At 43.7% G+C, this 18,630-nt stretch overlaps 1 protein-coding gene across 3 annotated transcripts in view; it reads right to left on the reverse strand.

The window, feature by feature from the left end:
* CERS4 (ceramide synthase 4) overlaps window positions 1-18,630 on the reverse strand; it is a 42,650-nt gene that overhangs the window by 14,884 nt on the left and 9,136 nt on the right. The window contains exons 1-4 of one of the 3 annotated variants that reach the window (XM_071578384.1): window positions 17,452-17,655; window positions 10,612-10,785; window positions 3,236-3,353; window positions 1,059-1,177 (exon numbers count right to left, since the gene is read on the reverse strand). In XM_071578384.1, coding sequence (XP_071434485.1) covers window positions 1,059-1,177; window positions 3,236-3,353; window positions 10,612-10,785; window positions 17,452-17,486 — 446 coding nt within the window. In that variant the 5' untranslated portion in view covers window positions 17,487-17,655. Of the gene's footprint in view, window positions 1-1,058; window positions 1,178-3,235; window positions 3,354-10,611; window positions 10,786-17,451; window positions 17,656-18,630 lie in introns of those variants that run through there. The other 2 variants (XM_071578386.1, XM_071578385.1) reach the window with 2 other exon arrangements.

An 18,630-nucleotide genomic window follows, 5' to 3' on the forward strand; every position in this document is an offset into this window, starting at 1 on the left:
ACAGTTTCTGTAAATATTTCTGCCTGTAACTATCTGGAACATTATAAATAAATAATACACTTCTTTCTTCTCTTTTCAGTTAGGTTTTTTAGGTAGCAGTTTTGAATCAGAGGTGGAGTGCTAAATGGAGCACGAGGGAATGAGCTCAAAGTTGATGCTGACCCTATGGATACACACTTTTAGACAGATGAATAGCACTCCAGGTATTTAATGACTATTTCATCTCTGTGGCTTTCCTGGCAGAACTCACTTTCTTACACAAATAGCAGAGCAGCCACCCATATTTAGGACATTCCAACCAAGCTGAGGAGAATCCTACTTTTCTGTGGAAAGCTGAGCCAGGACTGACATTCACAGATCTGGCTGATGGGAGATTTATTTTGTGCCTCCACATAACAAGGAGGGTTTCCACTCAGCTGTTTCCAAGGCAACTTTTGCTCTTTGCAAAACACAAGTTTTCACACAGGCCCTTTTTTCTGCCCCTGTGGAAGGGGGCTGGTTTGTGACTTTCAGGATGCTGAAGTCAAGTGACAGCAGAATCCAATGCAGCTCACTGCCAGTGGGCTTTGAAAGCAACAGTGTGTGAAATAGTTGCAGGAAAGATGCAGCAGAAGGAACTGGCTTGCAGAGAGGCACAGGGAAGCCATGGGAAAGGCAAAAAAAAGGCTGACTTTTTTGTAGGTACCCAAACAACAGCAAAGCAGTAAGATGCAAACACAAGAGGGTTTTCCATGTGCAATTGTGTTTCAGAGCAAAATGCCAGTCTGACAAAGTCAGAAACAGGGGCCTGGTAAGGAACAAAGGTGAGACAGCAGTAAAAGCAGACTTGGGAGTGAAAATAATAAGGAAAAGCAAGAAACGTTTCAGTAACAGAGAAGCAGCAGAATGTTGCAGAAGAGCCAAGTGGGTCAGGGAAGACCCAGGACGCTCCCTGCATAGAGATGGAGGGCAGGCAGTGAGCTGGGATCTCTCTGCACAGGGATGAGAGGCAGTGATATGGGCTGTCAGAGCTCAGCTCTGGTGAAAACCTGCTGCTCATGGCTTGTGCTCCTGCTCACCAGGCCTCGCAGAACTTCTTCGACACGCTGGGCCGGTCCATGTTCCTCCGGCGCCGGAACCACCTCTCCACTTTCCTCACAGGCAGGTCACATTGCTTGGACAGACTGAGCAGCTCCCCCTGGAACACAGGTGAGGCAACAGGGTTCAGATCCACATTCAAAGGGCAGACGGGGCAGTATCTCACCTGCCCCAGCACAGAGCACAGCTGGAAGTTCCAGGCAATCCCAAATGTGTTCAGGCTAAGGCATCTTTCCAAAAGCTGCCTGTTCCTAACGCAAGGACCACAAACAGTGGAAGATCTTTCTATTCCCCTCTAAGCAATTGGTTATTAGTGCTAAATGCTGAAACCTCTCATTTTTTATGTGAACTTTCCCAGTTTCAACTTTCAAACTAGTGTTGTCTCCTCACATGAGTTTGTTGTCAAATCACTTCCTCACCTGGTCTTCAAGGACCAAATCCCTTAAATCTGTCATTTCAAGAAAGATACACTGAATCTTAAATAATATTTTACAGTTCTGCATCGAATCTTGTCATGCCTCAGGATTCTGATTAAGTATCAGCCAATAACCTGATGGACATCATGAGCAGAGGCTAACAGATGATATTCCTAACAGATATTTTCCTGTTGTGGTAAACCTGTTAAGGATAATTTTTCAATAAATTACCCATGGAAATCCTGCAATTATCTTCCTTCTTGTCCTAAGACTCCTAAGAGTTTGGCATGTGATGTGAAGAAAGTTTGTCATGTTTTATATTCCTATTTGGAAGTGTCATCATGGATAGCCTTAATTTTTTAAGTAAAGCAATAGTTGTTCATGGAATGCATTTACCTTAATGGGATCATGTGAGATTGACTTACAGAGTGTGAGCCTGTAATACAAAAATATGTTCATTACCAACTTTCAGATGTACTGCTTTTGACTGTTACTCAGTGACCTCTGTTCCAGTGGTGGAGACAAATGGAGATGCTAATTTATATTCTCCAACTGCTCCATCATGTGGAACACCTCCCAAGGAAAGGCTGCTGAGAACTGCAAAATCTCACAAGTAAATTCTGTCTCTAAGCAGGTGTTTGAGAGCTCGTGGGAGAGGGAGGGAGCCAGCACACTGGCTGAGGTGTACCTGGTGAGTGGAGAGAGTCAGGCAGCAGTACCAGTCCTGCTCCACCTCTCACTGCTGTCAGAGTCTCATGGTGACAATATGTTCCAGATTCACTGCGATAAAAGTACAGCCTCAATACAATGTGGGGGCAGGATGAGCTGTGGGGAAAACCTGATGGCAAAGCCAGGCCTTTTCATACCACAAAGGTCACCACCCACTGACAAGGTAAAACCCTAATACTGCCTGAAAAGTCACAATCCTGCCAGTGTTTTTAGCCCTCAGCAGCAGGCATTACAACTCTGGATTTTCTTGCCAATTTCTTCAAGATCACTCTTATTAGCCCTCAGGGCAAAACTACCCACCAGTTGTGTTTGCAGGTTTCTGATGCTCCTCACAATCTCTGTGATGATGACCAAGATGCTGGCTCCCTGAAAAGGCTAATCTTGAACTCGTGGATTGCACAGCAACAGAATGACCCAATCCAGGACGAGGAGATCAAGCAACACACACCTGCTGAGCTGCATGGACTAGCAATGTGGGAATCAGCTCAAGACTGATTTTGAATAGGATTTGCTAATCTATGAAAAGAAGCCATCATGGAATGGCTGAGGTTGGAAGGGATCATGGAGGTCACCCAGTCCAATGGCCCCTGCTCAAAAAGAGCGTGGTGTCCAGGACCATGTCCAGAGCAGCTTTGAGTTTTCCCAAGGACAGAAACTGCACAACTGTTCCTATGCCTGGTAAGCCTCACAGCAAGATAGTGCCAGTGATGTTCAGACAGAGCCTACTGTGTTCCAGTTTGTGCTGTGTATGAGGCAAACACCAGAGGGAACCAGAAATGTCATTCATTGCTTTGGGAGAACAGTTTCCTCCCAGGTGTTCAGGAGCAGAACTGAGAGCTGACAGAAGGCCCCCCATGCCTGGCTGCTCTCAGGTAACCAGTGCTACACTGGTTCCTGCAGCTCTGTTGAGCTTCAAAATATGAATGGCATTACCAAACTTCAGGATTCCAAATGGGATTTTAATTGGCTAAAGACACTAAATTTACAGGAGAGCAAAGGAAGAATGGACTCACCTCTTCGGGGTTCTTGCGGCACATACTATAGAATGTTTCCAGCACAGGATTGGGCTGAGCTTTTGGTCTCTGCTTATCTCTCACACCCAGTTTGGTACTGAGGGGTAGGGCTATGGCTCTGCAAAAGAAAAGATAAACATTCAGCCAAAAATAGAACAGTGATTTCTGATATTGCAGCACTGATAAAACATGAGGCAGCACATAACAGCTGCCTCCCACTTGTGGATCTAAACAGGACTATCCAAAAATCCAAACTTACAGCAGAAACAGTGGGACTTGTACTCCACTGCTCTAAGCTATGTGTTGTAATATCCAACACTACAAGAGGTTGGCAAATGCTGTATTATGCTTTGCCAACTTCTGAATGCTCTGCTGTAGGTCTCTGGCTTGCCTGCAGCTGATGGGGAGCACCACACTGATGATAAACGTTGTTCCCTGCTTGGTTCTAGAATGTGGAGCATACATGGCATCCACCTGAACTAAGGGCTTAGCTCAGGATAAAGAGGGAGGCTCTATCAGAGGTGTAGTATTAATGAAGAAGAAATGTCCAGCTGACACAGGAGGCCACTTGGTCTTTACTGGAATAACTTACCTCCATGTTTGCTGATGTAAGTCAAACACAGCTGCAAAATAAGAACATGGCAACTAGAAAACTATTCACATGGAATGGATGTTTGCACTAGCTGTGCATCTTCAGTCTTCCACAGTGAAAAATGCAAAGAAAAATTCTGCATAAAAAGAAAAGTTACCCAGCAGTAACAAAGGTTCTCACAGAGTTGCTGTGGTCAACAATTCAACTCCCCCACTACTAACACTCTTCTCTGCCTCAGCAGCAGGAAACAACTGAGGAAACAGTCATCAAAGGTGTGAAGTGAGGTCCTGCACGAATACTGCACAAACAGGAAACTTGACAAACAACATTTAAATAAAAAGACTGAAATTAACTGCATTTTACTCGACTTTCTGGAGAATTAGCTGTTCTCATGAGTTGCTCCCTTTTACACACTGCCACTGGCACGCAGTTGGTCTCCTCAGGAGGAGGAGTAGACAGGCTGCCCAGAAACTCTTCTCAGCTCTGCTGCTGAACATCAAACATGCAAAATCTCTGGAAACCCTTATCTCTGTGATTTGGAGTCCAGCTTTTTTATTCAAGGTGTAACAGCTTCCCTGAAGGATTACTGAGGTTTTGACTGCAAACTGGTGCTGAGGGTGGTTCAAGGGATGAGCTCTGTGCAGAGGCAGCGAGTGCTGAGCCCACACCTGCTCTGCCTGCTCACTCCTGCTGTCCAGACAAGTCCTCTTCTCAGTTCCCCCAATGACTTGGACATGGAACAAAAATTTATTTTTTATTCCTTTTTTACTTTGCATAAAGAAAGTTGCAGAAGCTACTTCACTGTGTGGGCATTTAAAGGTGTTTTACTCAAACCCAGTATGGGATATATTTATGGCTGTAGTTATCTGGTGTGGTCTCTGCCAGCTGTAGAGCTTATACTCTATATACACATGTTCTTAGGGACTATTCCAGGTGCAGCATCCTTCAGAAGACTCTACTGGAAATTTTCTTTTCAAGAACTCGTTTCATAGTTTAATTAAAAGATATTAAAAGAAATTTTATAAGCAGACCCCCTACCTAAGGAATACTGTAATTTCTGATAGATGGTTACACATTTTGCTCACTTGTGTAACAGCTCATTTCCAGCTTTCTTTTGCACAGCCAACCATCTACCTGTGTATCAGTTGTTCTTTGTCATCATCCCTGAGAAATTCCTTTGGCATCACTTGCTACAGAAACATTCAAAGACCAATGAAAATTATATGTTACTACTATGAGAAAAGGACCAGGGCTAAGTGTGCTTGCTGGCAACAAGACACACAGATAGTTACACAAAAACTATGTGCAGATGTTGACTGGTTTCAGTGAAATTTCACAGTACCCTGCACTGCTGCTGGATGGCAGAGGAATATTGACATTGCTGGGAATTCCAGGGGGTTAGCTCTGACTGTTCTCAATAAATGTTTTAATTGCATCTTATGATTTGTTTAGTATCAAGTTATTGGTTTAATAACAGTGATACCTTAAAGCTCTGCACTTGGTCTTGGTTCTTATATTAAGGAGTTCCTTGAAGTGGGCCTGATCTTCCTGTTTCAGAGGTCAGGCACTCCATACATGTGCCTCTGAAGAGGAAGATGTAATCAAGTTCTGGTTTTGAAAATCACCTTATTGCAGCTTCTTATCAGGCCACACTGAGAGCTGAAAGGCCTGAAAATTTCCAGACACATTAAAGCAAAGAGAACCTCTCTGTCAGGTGTCAGGGCAGCTTGCCAACAAGTTTATTTTACTGGAAAACTATTTAAAGTATCCTGACCAGTTCCTGGGTTTTTTAATCCCTGACTTCTCTCAATTTCCTGCTGGTTTCTTATGGTCATGGCATAAAATCACACTTACAGAAACATGCCAGCTGCAGTTGATAAAGACAGGGTGTAACCAAAGTTACAATTACTTTGTTGTTGAGGTTTTGAGTTTAACCATGAATTATGGAGCCAATCCTAGTTTTATGAACATCATTGGGAAATCAAGGCCTGAAATTCTTCCTAAGGGACGTTTGTACATGTTGGCCATATGCTCTGACTCAGTTTTCAGTTGTCTTGTTCCAAGCACAGCCCTAAGAGGATGATGCTTGTACTGATTTCAACATCACAGATTCATCATCTCAGTGGCAGGGACGGTCTCATCAAGGCAGTTTATCAGACAGAAGGAGGAAGTCTGAGGACCAAACTGTACCATTCTCCAGATTACAGCCAGTTAGATGAATCTCATGGCCAGCCAACTCCTCCATCAGGGAGCATCTCTCACTCCTCAGTTTACATGGCAAAGTTGTCAGGTCATTTTATTCAGTAATCACAGATCAAACTGTCTTGTGCAAAATCTGTTGAAGTTGAAACTAGATGGATTTGTCATGAAGGGGCACAAACTGCTTGCAAAATCGGGTTACACTCCTTCTGCAGAGGCTTTTAGAGTTAGCATGAGACACAAGAAATAAAGTAACTTTGGAGGATTTTGGTGTTTTGATGGGTTTGTTTTGTTTGGTGTTGTTGTTGTTTTTCAAATTTATCAGGGTGCCACTCTGCAAATATCTTCTAGTATTAAGGAATGCAGAACCAGTGACAGCAGCAAACAGAACTTCTGTTCTCTGAACTGCACAACCCCTTCCAGCCTCCTGTTTTGCTTTGGCAGGGGCTCCCCGTGTGCTCCTGGAGTAGTCTCTGCCTTCTCTTGCTTACATGAGAATGCTTCAGATAGTTAAACTGACTGTTCTGTTGGATACAAGATCAGAGTCACTCCAGTGCTACTGTCCCAACTGAGACAGGTCAGTTTTCAGTTAAATGCTGCCTCATCTTTGCACAAAGCCCTGCCTGTAAGACCTAACAGGAAGCGGTTTTCAGATTCTTCCTGATTACTGATCAACAACAGAAGTCTCTGTGCAACATGAAATTCAGAAAGATACATTTCTAAAGAAAATACTCAAAAATGGTGTCCTTTCTTTCTTCTGGTTCAGAGTCCCTGGCAGTTCAACAGTGCCCCTTTCTTTAAATGTATGAGACATTGCACTTTCCTGAGAAGAGACCTAATATTTCTGACTAAAATCCCCTTCTAGTGAAATATGGGAACTATATGGATTCAAATTCACTGACACTGGCTTTCAGTTGCCCAACATCCAGAAGTCCCTGCTCAAATCCAAAATCAGACAAATCCAAAATTGTATGTAAATTCTGTTTTTCAGCTTTAATATCCCTCAAAGCACTTCAGTTTCTACATTTGCCTAACTATCTGGGCAAAAAACACTTAGCAATATTCCTTCAGAATCATAGCACTCCAAGAGTTTGATTTTTATGGGAAAGGATCTTAAAAATTCCAGAACAAGAAGAGAAGCTGACATCCCCGCTTGCAGGTGTATATCTAGGGAAAAGTTCTGCTAAGGCATACAGGTGCTTAAAATCAATCTCCAAGTTATGGAGCAGGACGTATCTCCTATTCATAAGCACAATCTGGAAACATCAAAGGAACAGGGGAGATTCCCAGCTTCCAGGTCCTCTCTTTTTTTTCCTCAGGACATGGTTATCTGCTTCCCCCAGCACCTGCCTCAGTGTGGTGGCATAACCCAGCACTGCAGCCATAATAAGCTTTCTGCTCTCCAGCACTGAATCCACTTTCTCCCACCTTCCTCAGAGCAAACTGGCTCACAGAGGCGTTGCTTCACAGCCTGTGATCTGTTTCTTCTCCCCCAAGGCTGCACCCATAACCTCCTCAGCTCTCTCAGGCCACACCCTGTCACCACAGGTCCTCTTCCCACAACCACCCCCTAATCCACAGCAGAGCTGGCCCTTAGAAAGATGTCGCTGTCTCAGTTTTCCCCAGTTCAGCCAGCCAGTGCCAAGGGGAGGAAGATCCATGCTCAAGGATGCAGGTTCTTTCCCAGGTTTAATTCCTAAACAAAGAAGATGAAATCATGGCCCCAGCACAGTGACTGATGCAGTTTCTGGATGAGGGATTGCAGCAAAGCCTCAGGACTTCTCCTGCCTTTTAGTATTTTCCTGGGTTTGTGACAGTTAAGTGACATGAAGACATTACAACATTTCCAAAAACCCAAACCAGGCCTCACTAGGAGCTACCTAAAGAGAGAAACACTTGGCACCCAATGCACAGCTGCAAGTTAAGGGTAGCTGAGGGTAGAATAAACTGCCAGAGACCAAGCTACAACCACCAAACCCAAACTTCTCTACTACTTACATCCACTCATTTTAAACCCAGAGCAGAAGACACAATCAAGGCTATCTGCAGAGAGAATGAGAAATAACACACGCATCCTTTCCTTCTGCAATTCTCAAAGTTGGTGTAAATCATTTTAAGCAGGGCTAGTGCCACTGTACAGATAAGGTAACGGAGCAACAGAGGGCTGGATTCACACCTTGCCTTTCCAGAATAAGCTTTCTTCTCCAAGATAAACTGGACACGAAAGATGAGTGATTGAGAATGAGAAAAAGTCATGCTGAAATAAATTACTTCAAAGTTAGCACAAACAAGAACACAGCTCAGAACACTGGCTTGTAATTTGCATAGGTAAAACAGTGCTATGATTATAGGCTTACTGGACCTGTAAAATGGGCTTGTGATAGTATCTTTTTCTAAGGGTGTGACATGAAGCTTTTATTTAATGAAGTTGGTGAAACAAAACAGCTTTAAAATTAATGAGTAGGACCAGGCCTGTGGAAACAATCCCAGCTGAGGCAGCACTTGGATGAGAGAGGAAAAAATCTTTATACCTGGCCATCGGCATCTAAAAGCAGATGGAAAAGATATTTAGATTGACTGGGAGTGGTGTGGCAGGAGGAAGGCAAATAAAGGGGCCGAGTCACAGAAGCACAGAACTGATGCTGAAAGGGGCTTTGGAGATCACCCAGCCCAGCTCTGCTGCTCCAGCAGGGCCATCTCCACAGATGGAGACTCCATTTCCCCTCTGGGGAACCTGTTCCAATGCTTGACCACCATGAAAAAGAGAGTTTTCATATGTTCAGATGGAGCACTGCATGTTTCCATTTCTGCCCATTGCCTTGTGTCCCACCATGAGCCACCACAGGGAAGAGTTTGGCTCCTCCTTCTTCCCAGCGCTGTCTTGTACTGGGGAGCCACAGACTGGCCAAGTGCCAGCCAGTGCAGGTCATGGGCCCAGTTCCCATCTCCTCTGTGCAGACACATCTGTGCCACTGACCAGCAGTGCCTGCTGGGGAACAGACTCCAGCCATGTCTTACACATCAGCAAGGAAGAAATGTGAGTCACTCTTCTTTCAATGGTTGCCTAGAGCACCTTGGTTCCCACAGCAGTAGAGGTAACCAAGATGCCTATGTCGCCAGGAAAGTGCAGGATAAAATCCATGGAATTTATGGAGTGCACACTAAATGTATTGTTTACAAAGCAGAGATTTGGATTCCAATTTTGTATTATCCTAACATGATTATTTAAAGAATTATTCACACATTTGGGTTTTAAAAAAACATTCCAAATTACAGCCAGTACTCTTGTGTAAAAACATTCTCACTGGAGAACTCTGAATTATTTCAACTTCTACAAGCTTTTCCAAGCTGCCCTTGTATCACAGAAAATCTGCAGAATAAACACCCTTCTAGCCTACAGAAAGATCCACTTCTGTTTTCTTGTACAGACACTTTTCAAAAAAGAATGATAGAATTATTTTCTAAATTGTCATTTTCCCCTCTCTTTCCAAACTTAAACCACTGTAGATTTGGACTACACTGTTGCAAAAGATTACCTCCTTGGAAAGCAGCTAACAGTACTAGTTATTGAATAAAGTGAAAACCACTGTAAAGTGTATTCAAAATCACAAAAGGGGATTTGCTCTGCAGTCTAGACAATGGTTAATACTACAGTAAATCTCAGTTATCCACCAGCAAATCATTCTGTGTCACAGACCACATTAACTACTGATCAAACTTCAAAAAGCAATGACACCAGCTCAGGACCTTTGTGAAACTCAGTCAATGATCCCTGCAGTATTTCTTGCTATACCTGTGTCATAAACCCCAAATTTTCTGTTCTGAAGTGTAGTATGTAAAACACTCAAGTGGCTCTGGCCAGAAAGATCCTTGAGTCAGAGTAACTTCTTGTGTTTGACCCTTGAAGACATCACAGATTTTGCAAAAAGCAGCCCTCAAAAGCAGGTCTGGTAGCAGAAGGAGAGGAGGATGAGAAATCCTGGCAGCCCAGAGCTGAAGGGTCAAGCCAGAGGAAGCAGCAACAAATGTCTCTCCATGGCAGTGGAAGGCACTGGCACTGCTGAGTGGTCACTGCCACACACCCATCTGTGTGGCTTTGCAGGGCTAATGCTGAGGGCAGAGGGCTCAGCCCAATCTGATACATCTTACTCTGTCTTGTCTGTCAGGTGTGATACCCCAGATCCCCATTACCCAAGATAAAGGAGACTTAACTGCATGATGCATTCTAAACATGATTTCTGCTGCACTTGACCCAGTAACAGCACGTACTGTGCACCACACATAAACCAGCAATTCTGCCCTCAAAAACACACAAACCTCATCTAGGCTGACCTGTTTTAAGTGTAGGAAGTCACATTGCTTGCAGTTAGACCTTAAGGGTAGGGTTTGTGCTCCATATTCAACATGCTTCTTTAGCCAATACATAGGGCTGAAAAGAAGCAGCTGAAAAATGTACCTCAGCAGACTTTGTGACCTCGAATTTCTCTGGACCTCTTCACTCACACACTGGCAGACAATAAAGCCAGCTTTTGGACCCAAACTGCTACCATTTTTCCTAAGAAACCCCAAACGGTACTAAACTTACCTTTCAAAGGCACATCGAACGACAACCAAGATTAAAGCAAAAGGGATACTGAGCAGAAGATCACGAGGCTGAGGGTAATGAATGTCTTCAGACTCTTGCATGTCCTCCCAGGTGATTCCTGGGGGCAGCCAGAACTCATGCTGCCACAGCCACTCATACAGAGAGCGAGCCATCCTGGAAGGAAGGGAGAGCAGAATAAAATGAGGACAGGCTCACACACAGTAAAACCTGTCAGTGCAAGCAGCCAAGCCAAGGGAGGATTACACCTGCGCCGCAGCTGCCGAAGCAGAGGAGCCGTGGGACGCAGCACTGCCCAAGGAACTGATAACCTGCTCACAGATTCTTATCGGGTGCTCTGTGAATGTGCTTCTGGCACAGAACCAAAAAAGGCTAAAATGTAGATAGGTGCCTCAGAATTCAACAGAACATTAGTTTCAAGCTTCTCAGGTTCATAGGTTCCTTTCTACAGCTTGGTATTTTGAGGATGCAGCAAGTCTGCTCCAGGCCTTGCTGCCTGCTCTCCTTTTCTATGTATACATCCTTATTTTTTAGTTTTGATGTTTTGTGTTTGTTTCTATTTACATACTGTAATTCCATTGTCTGCATGTGGGAATATGTATGCTCTATAGGTAATACTATTCTGGGACTTCACTTTAAAAAAGAAAAAGCATAAAAATCAATCTTTTGCTTTGAATTATTATGGAAAGTACTTCTAGATAAGAATTTTTGTGAAAGGTGGTAAGCTGGGTTCTTAATGTAATTTTAAAGACCATGCCTGAAGGTGGGATTTGCACACGTGATTAGAGAATTTAGTAGCATAAAGGACAGCAGAATGGGTGAAGCATTCAACATGCAAATACTGTTGCTAGATAACTGCCTCTTGCACAAACATGAGCTGCACTGCCCTCCAATACAGGCTGCTCATTCTTAGCTGGTAACAGCAAACATCCCAAACACAAACTCTGAAGTTAAACAGACTCTGTGTGGGCACAGAAGAAGGAAATGGGGATGAGCTGCCCCAAGAGATCATCGGAACAGTGCACTGGAAATGTCACCTTAGGAAATCAAGGACGAAAGCACACAATTTAAGAGTCTGACCCAAGTATCATAAAGCTTCTCTCCAAGAAGTCCCAAGACCTGGCCCATTTTCTGCAAGGACAACTGCCTAACAAATCAAAAATGAATCGGTCTTTGATTCTGAAGATATCTTTCATTCAGATTCAGTTTCTCTGTCAGTTAAACTCAAGATCTGCCTTATTCCAGAATTTTGCAGAGTCTGAGGGATATTGTCTGAACTACAACTATAGAATCACAGAATGATTCGGGTAGAACTGACCCTGAAGCTCATCTTGTTCCTCCCTGCTGCCACAGGCAGGGTTGCTCCAAGCACCTTCCAACCTGGCCTTGGACACTTCCAGGGATGGGGCAGCCACAGCTGCTCTGGGCAACCTGTGCCAGGGCCTTACCACTCTCACGAGGAAGTATTTCTTCTTAATATCTAATCTAAATCTACTCTCTTTCAGTTTGAAGCCATTCCTACTTGTCCTGTCATTAAAGGCCCTTGTAAAAAGTCTCTCTCCACCTTTCTTATAGGCTCCCTTCAGGTACTCGAAGGAATTATAACATCTTTTCTTGATTTGGACTTTACTATTCATCTCAATGCATCTTTTGATCTAACTACAACAAGGCAGAACAGGACTATTTCTTCAAATTTGACTTATTTCTCCCAGTGCATGCACAGCCACTTCAATACCATGACAAAGTTGATTACAATAATATGTGTAATTGATAGAAAGTGGATGCAAACTTTCTGATCACTTAGAGAAAAATATGTATCATATATAGTAAGCAGAAAAACACTTGCCAGTTTTCCCCAAAGAAAAAGGAAAACCGTCTTATGAAAAATGCATTTTTCTCCTCCTCTGTGCACTGCCTGATTTCAGCTTTTCATACCCAAACCCATAATATAAAAACATCTCAAAATCAAGAGCATGATATAATGAAGCACTGCCACCAAAAGAAGTAGCAAGTAAGGCTTCACTAGCACTGAAAAGAACATCTGAGTCTTTTCCCAGAGATCAGTTAGACAATAACTATGTTATTTTGTTTCTGGTGTAACTTCTGGGCCTCTGCAAAGTGCTCTTTTGCTCCCACTTCCAGGCTGCTCTTCATTCCTTCTGCTTGCTCTCCTTCCAGTGCAATGCCTGGACATAAACCTCTGGCACATAAAATGAAGATAAACAGGGTTTTTAGACTCTTCAAACCCTGTTTGAAGAGCCTGACAATCAGGATACAACAATTTTTGAACTGCCTGCCAAGTCTCAAGTCTCTGCAGCTCTCTGGGGCCTAGAGTATAACCTATCTGCCCCACCAAGGCTGTTTAGAGGTGGGAACATCTGCTACCAACTACCTGTATCCTGTTCCTCTGGCAGGGCTGTGGGATCCTTTAATGCCAGTTCCCTTCCCATCTCACCTTTCGTGCCTCAGCAAAGGCACCTGAAGCCAGGACCACAGAGGTCAGTGACAGGGCTTGCTGGTGACAGAGCCAGCTGAAGCAAACATACAAATACATGCCAGAAAAAGCTTTCAGACTGCTCAGTAAACATGCAGCTCCATTTGGGTGGCACAGCCCTGTGCCCATGGGACAGGGTGGCTGTGCCGATCCTCCAAGCCCATGAGGTGAATCATGTTTTCAGGATGTCACCAAACCTTCTGTAGACTGTGTGAATGCAGGTTACTGCATAAAACTTTACACTTTTAGAGCAGGAAGTGTTGGTGCAGAAGCAAATTGTATGAGCCCAGCCTACACTGAATTCAACACCCTGTCATGAAGAAGTGTAGTGATACTGCACCAAAACAGGTTGTGCACTTCAGACAGGTACTGGATACCAGCTTAGAAGGGCCAGGTAATCCAAGTGAGGTGTCTGAATTACAAAGAATTTTACAGGCATGAAAGACACCAAACTCAAAAGCATTGCTAAACTCTCTTAAACTCTATTAAAATTTCATCTCTAGTCAGAAAAGCATCAGGAATATCTAGGAGAACTCCAGAGAGAAATTACATTTCCTCCCTGCCTCATCTCTTCAGGAAACACCTCTTTAGTGGGTTCTCCCACTGTGCAGACAGCAGGCACGCTGGAGAAAGTTGCCATCCCAGCCAGATTTCCAGTTACATAACTCAGCATTCTCCCTCCAGAACTGTATTTATCTGCCAACAACACAAAAACACACTTGGTAGAGGACAGCAGCTGAACTCCACTGAGGGCTCTCTGTGGGATAATATTAACTACATCTTCCAATTTGCTTAGGGGGAATATATAGATTCAAAGTGCTAAGGAAGCAAACAGTCATTATCTAATCTACTCTCATAGGCAAAATATATACAGTCAGGATCACCCTCCTGGAATATTTCTTTACCTTTGTGGTTGTCTTTACCCATTGCAAAACTACAGAAAAGGGTCAGATATGAAGTAATATATATCTTTTGCAATGCACACAGGTCAAGTTCCTGAGTCAAGGCTGCTGGAGAGCTGAAGATAATGGTATGTCTAAAAGGCTCTTTGAAGACCCACAGAAAAGTGCAAGTGGGCCCATTTCTTTCCCAGGAGGTCTTTATGCTTCACAGAGCATCTATCCTGTGCTGTTAGTTGCCCTTCAGCTCCGAATACAGGTACAGGAGAGAAGACACCCCTTCACAGAGTTTAGCAAGAATAGAGGGAAAAAACAACTGTGGGAAACACTGATCAGATCAACATAAGGAGATCACAAACAGCAAACAAAATAGGAAATGCTGGAAGAACAGCATTAAGTTGGTTGTAGAATACGTACATAAGGATGAAAACAAGAACAGATAAGCATCATAGCTATGCCATGGGGATCAGAAGGACAAGGCTTCAGTGCCTACTGAGCCCATAGTGCACTAAGGGAGGCACAATGTGGAACCCACAGACCTCCTCTGAGATGACAAAGCCAAAAGGTCTTGAAGCAACTGGATTCTGTGCAGCCCAGAAGCCCTGTCCACTTACTTTGTAAAGTCCTGCCTTTCCTGATAGTGCTCTGGTTTTTTTGTTTGGTTGGGTGGTTATTTTGGGGTTTTTTTGTGTGTGTATTTTTTTGTTCGTTTGGTTTTTTTAAACTTGGTAGTTTTATCTGAATCCTCATTATGACAATTGTCTCTGCTGTCTGGCTCACTGAGGTGCCCCAAGGAGAGCAGGAATTGCTGCACTTGCAGTGCCTGCAGTAGAGCAGCACTGCAGGGCTCCCTGCACCCTGAGCACAGAACACCACTGTGCTTAATCCCTCAGGGCCAGGTTTATATTTGGTTTTGTTTTCGAAGCAGAATTGTCTGAAGGGATGCACAGCACCAGCTAAAGACCTTGTCTCACAGGTAAAATGGCTGAGCAGGTCTACCCAGAAAACGTTAACTCTTGCTTACATCTTCAAAATTATTCTGCTGCTTCACATACAGACTCCATTCCCAAGCTAAACATTAACATATAGGTACACAAATGCTCACACAAATTTACATATGTGAATATAGCAGGTAAGGGTGGAGACAAAACTGAGAGTGAAACGGCTTACCCACCTTGGAAAGAACTGCCTACAAAGGCCTTTGAGTGCTTAATGACAGCAGACATGGTCCGTTGTGTGCCTGTGGATTACACAGGTTTGTGGGAGAACCATGGCACAGGTACAAACATCTCTGTGGTGGCTCCAGGCCAAGTCCTTTAGGTCTGTCAGGTCTTAATAACCCAAGTGCAGCATCATGTTAATGACCTCGCTGCCAGAGCGGGGCAGGGAGTGCTGCAGCACCCCCATGGCACAGCCAGTTCTCCCAGGATGTTCTCCCAGGATGTTCTCCCAGGATGTAATGAGCCACCGGCAGCGCAGCACTGCCCCAGGGGAAATGACTCGTTAATGGGGAAGCACATCACCACAAGGAGGCAGGTACGCTGCTTCTCAAGTCAAGCCGCTCTATTTTTCCATGGAGCTAAGGCTAATTAAAACCAAAAAGGCCTCTTCAGTCTTGATATGCTGGAGACCAAAATGGAGAGGCATGTCCTGTCTTCCTGAGAAGCAGCTGGGGGTCAAGAAACAGAGTCCTCTGTATAGTTATAAAAGTTCCTGTTATTTCAAATTGGAAGAGTCATTGTGTTCCAGTCCTATTCTGTTCCATACTGCCTGAATTTGGGTTTTTGCTATGCATTTGAATTTTCAGCTTATTTTGCTAAGAAATCAATTAGTCAAGAACTGCATGGGTAGATTCTCTCCTGATAGGCCATTTCTTACCTATTTGATAATTCCCATAATCCTCAGGTCTTCAATGAAAACTGCATGTTACAGCTAGCCAAGAGAAGTTACTAGTTCAGACATGAAGCTTAATGCACCTCTTAAATGCAGAAATAAATAATTTTAACAAATAAAGCTCTGATTAACATGGCACAGGCTATCTTTGGAACACCCATATTATATTTAATCTCTTAATCTCTGTCTCCAAGGTTTTTTTTGTTTGGTTTTTTTTTTGTAAAACCTTTACATTAAACATCACAATACCAGGATTACAGTTGCTTGGATTTTTTTTTTTTTTATTTTTAGTTCTTTTAATTCTTTCATACATTTTTTCTAATATGTATCAAATATTGTCACTGAAGATTTGGTAAAATTTATAAAAAAGATCTTTGTTCCAAAATTCTTAATTATATGTACCATCATTTTCAGCATGCTGAGACAGAGATCAGTTAGGTAGAGTCTCCTGCCTGAAGGGAATACATTAAGCTTTTCAAATTTCACTTTGATATGTTCATTTCCATTTCCTCATCTCTGTTAGCCATCCTGGCTTCATACCTGCCTTCTGATATCACCTTATTCACAACACTTCCCTTGCCTGAGTTCCCTCTCCTTTCCTGTTTCTCTCTTGGTTCTTCACCATTTTAAGCCTTTTCTTATCATGCAAGTTTAACATGGATGGACAGTGTCCATGGGACTCAAGTGAAATTTATCAATTAAGGCAAATGCCTCTCTTAGAAAGTCCTCCCATGGGACTAAAAAATTATTTCAACCTTTCCTTACAATTCTAGTCCATGAATAACCTAAGACAACTCTCCTGGCACACATTCTCATCCCATCAAAGTAACATTCCTATAAAGCCCATCACCCTCTACACCTCCATTTCCTTGAACTTCCTTTGCAGTTGATACAAAACTGCTTTACTCTGGCCATAACTGATGCAGAATCTCTAATCACATGGACAGATTGTGCTATGAATCACTTTGTATCTGCAGCTAATTCTGCTTTATTTCTCCTCTGTTCACCATGTTTCTCAAATCTTTCTTTTGTGACTCTATATGCCCTTTTCCTTAAAATGACAGCTTCTGGCAGAATCTCCATCTGTTTCTGCATGAAATAAAACTGTCTTTCAACTCTGACTAGTAGTGAGAGAAACAAAACCACAATCTCCTTCCCTTCGTAATCACCAATCCCATGTTCTCCAGGCTCACCCTTCTCACTCACACTTTGTTCTCCTCATCCTCTTCTTTGGAAGAGAGTTGAAAATTTGAAATGATTTGTGCAGCCTTGTTTCTCCACAACTGCCAGTTAATCTCAACTTCCCAGTTTTCAGATGTTCTCCTCACCAAGATCTGCCAGCTGAGATTTCCTATCACAGTATTTCATGTCTGCTGTCCACCCAAGAATAAATTCATTTTGCTGGTCATGTGCCTTCAAAGGCAACAATTACCATGGACACCATCTTCTGTGAGAACTCTGTTCAAGCAAAACCATAAAATATCCAAACACTGGAAACTGCAAATAAAAGTTCAGCAAGCAGACAAACTTGCTTACCTAGATCTGCAAAGAACATCTTCCTTACCCAGCATAAATTACACACCAACTCCCATACCTTGTGCTCCGCTTGCCAGCTCCTTCCTCACTGGCTGCTCTGCCTGCCGAGTGCCAGCTCCTTCCTCACTGGCTGCTCTGCCTGCCGAGTGCCAGCTCCTTCCTCACTGGCTGCTCTGCCTGCCGAGTGCCAGCTCCTTCCTCACTGGCTGCTCTGCCTGCAGAGTGCCAGCTCCTTCCTCACTGGCTGCTCTGCCTGCCGAGTGCCAGCTCCTTCCTCACTGGCTGCTCTGCCTGCAGAGTGCCTGGCTCCTGAGCAGACTGCCAGGTATGACCCACAGCACAGGTTGCAACTGATGTCACTCACTCACCCACGTCAGAATGCAAATCAGACAGCTCTTCCCACTCGATCATCCCTCACTGAGGGGGATGAGTAAAACTTCTGGTTTTGCAAGGTCAGAAATGCACTGAATACCTCTGGCTTCACCGTGTCTTTGGTCAGGAGGTCCTCAGAGCAGTGAGCCCAAATTTCTCCTAGCCTCCCTCTTGCTGCCAATGTACTTTCAGAAGCCTTCCTGTACTTTCACATCCCTCACTCCAGCTGAGCTTTGGCTTTTCTGTCTGCATCATTCCATGCCCAGTCAACACTTCTATATTGCTCTTGGCCATCTATCCTGCTTCCACCTTCCTGATGCTTCCTTTTTGTGTTTCAGCTCAAACAACAATTTCATGTTCATTCCTGCTGACCTCCTACCATTTTTGTTTGCCTTCTTGTATGTGATGATGGACTACACATGCTTGGAGGAGGCTGTCCTGGAAGATCAGTCATCTGCCAGGAGAGTCTCCAAGGAGATCCTGCCAAGCAGATCCCCAAATTTCTCTTGAAATTTAAAGAAGTCCCAAGAACTTACATTCACATTTTGAAATACCATGATTGTTTCTTCCATATTCCTCCTCCAGGAACCTGGAGATGCTTCCCTACTAAGGGGGAAGAAACCTGAGCTGAACTGCATTACCTGTTAAACTAGTCTTGAAAATAAAGTGCTGTATTAAGTTACCAGGACAAAAGCAACAGAGACAAAGGCTGAAGACCTTTGCTGTCTGGCTGGCACTTAGTCTGTGGCTGTGTTACTAAACGAAGTAACATTCCAGTGTTACCCAGGGCATGGTAAAGTAACATAA

The sequence above is a fragment of the Pithys albifrons genome, chromosome 27 (assembly GCF_047495875.1).
Source record: "Pithys albifrons albifrons isolate INPA30051 chromosome 27, PitAlb_v1, whole genome shotgun sequence".
Taxonomy (NCBI): domain Eukaryota; kingdom Metazoa; phylum Chordata; class Aves; order Passeriformes; family Thamnophilidae; genus Pithys; species Pithys albifrons.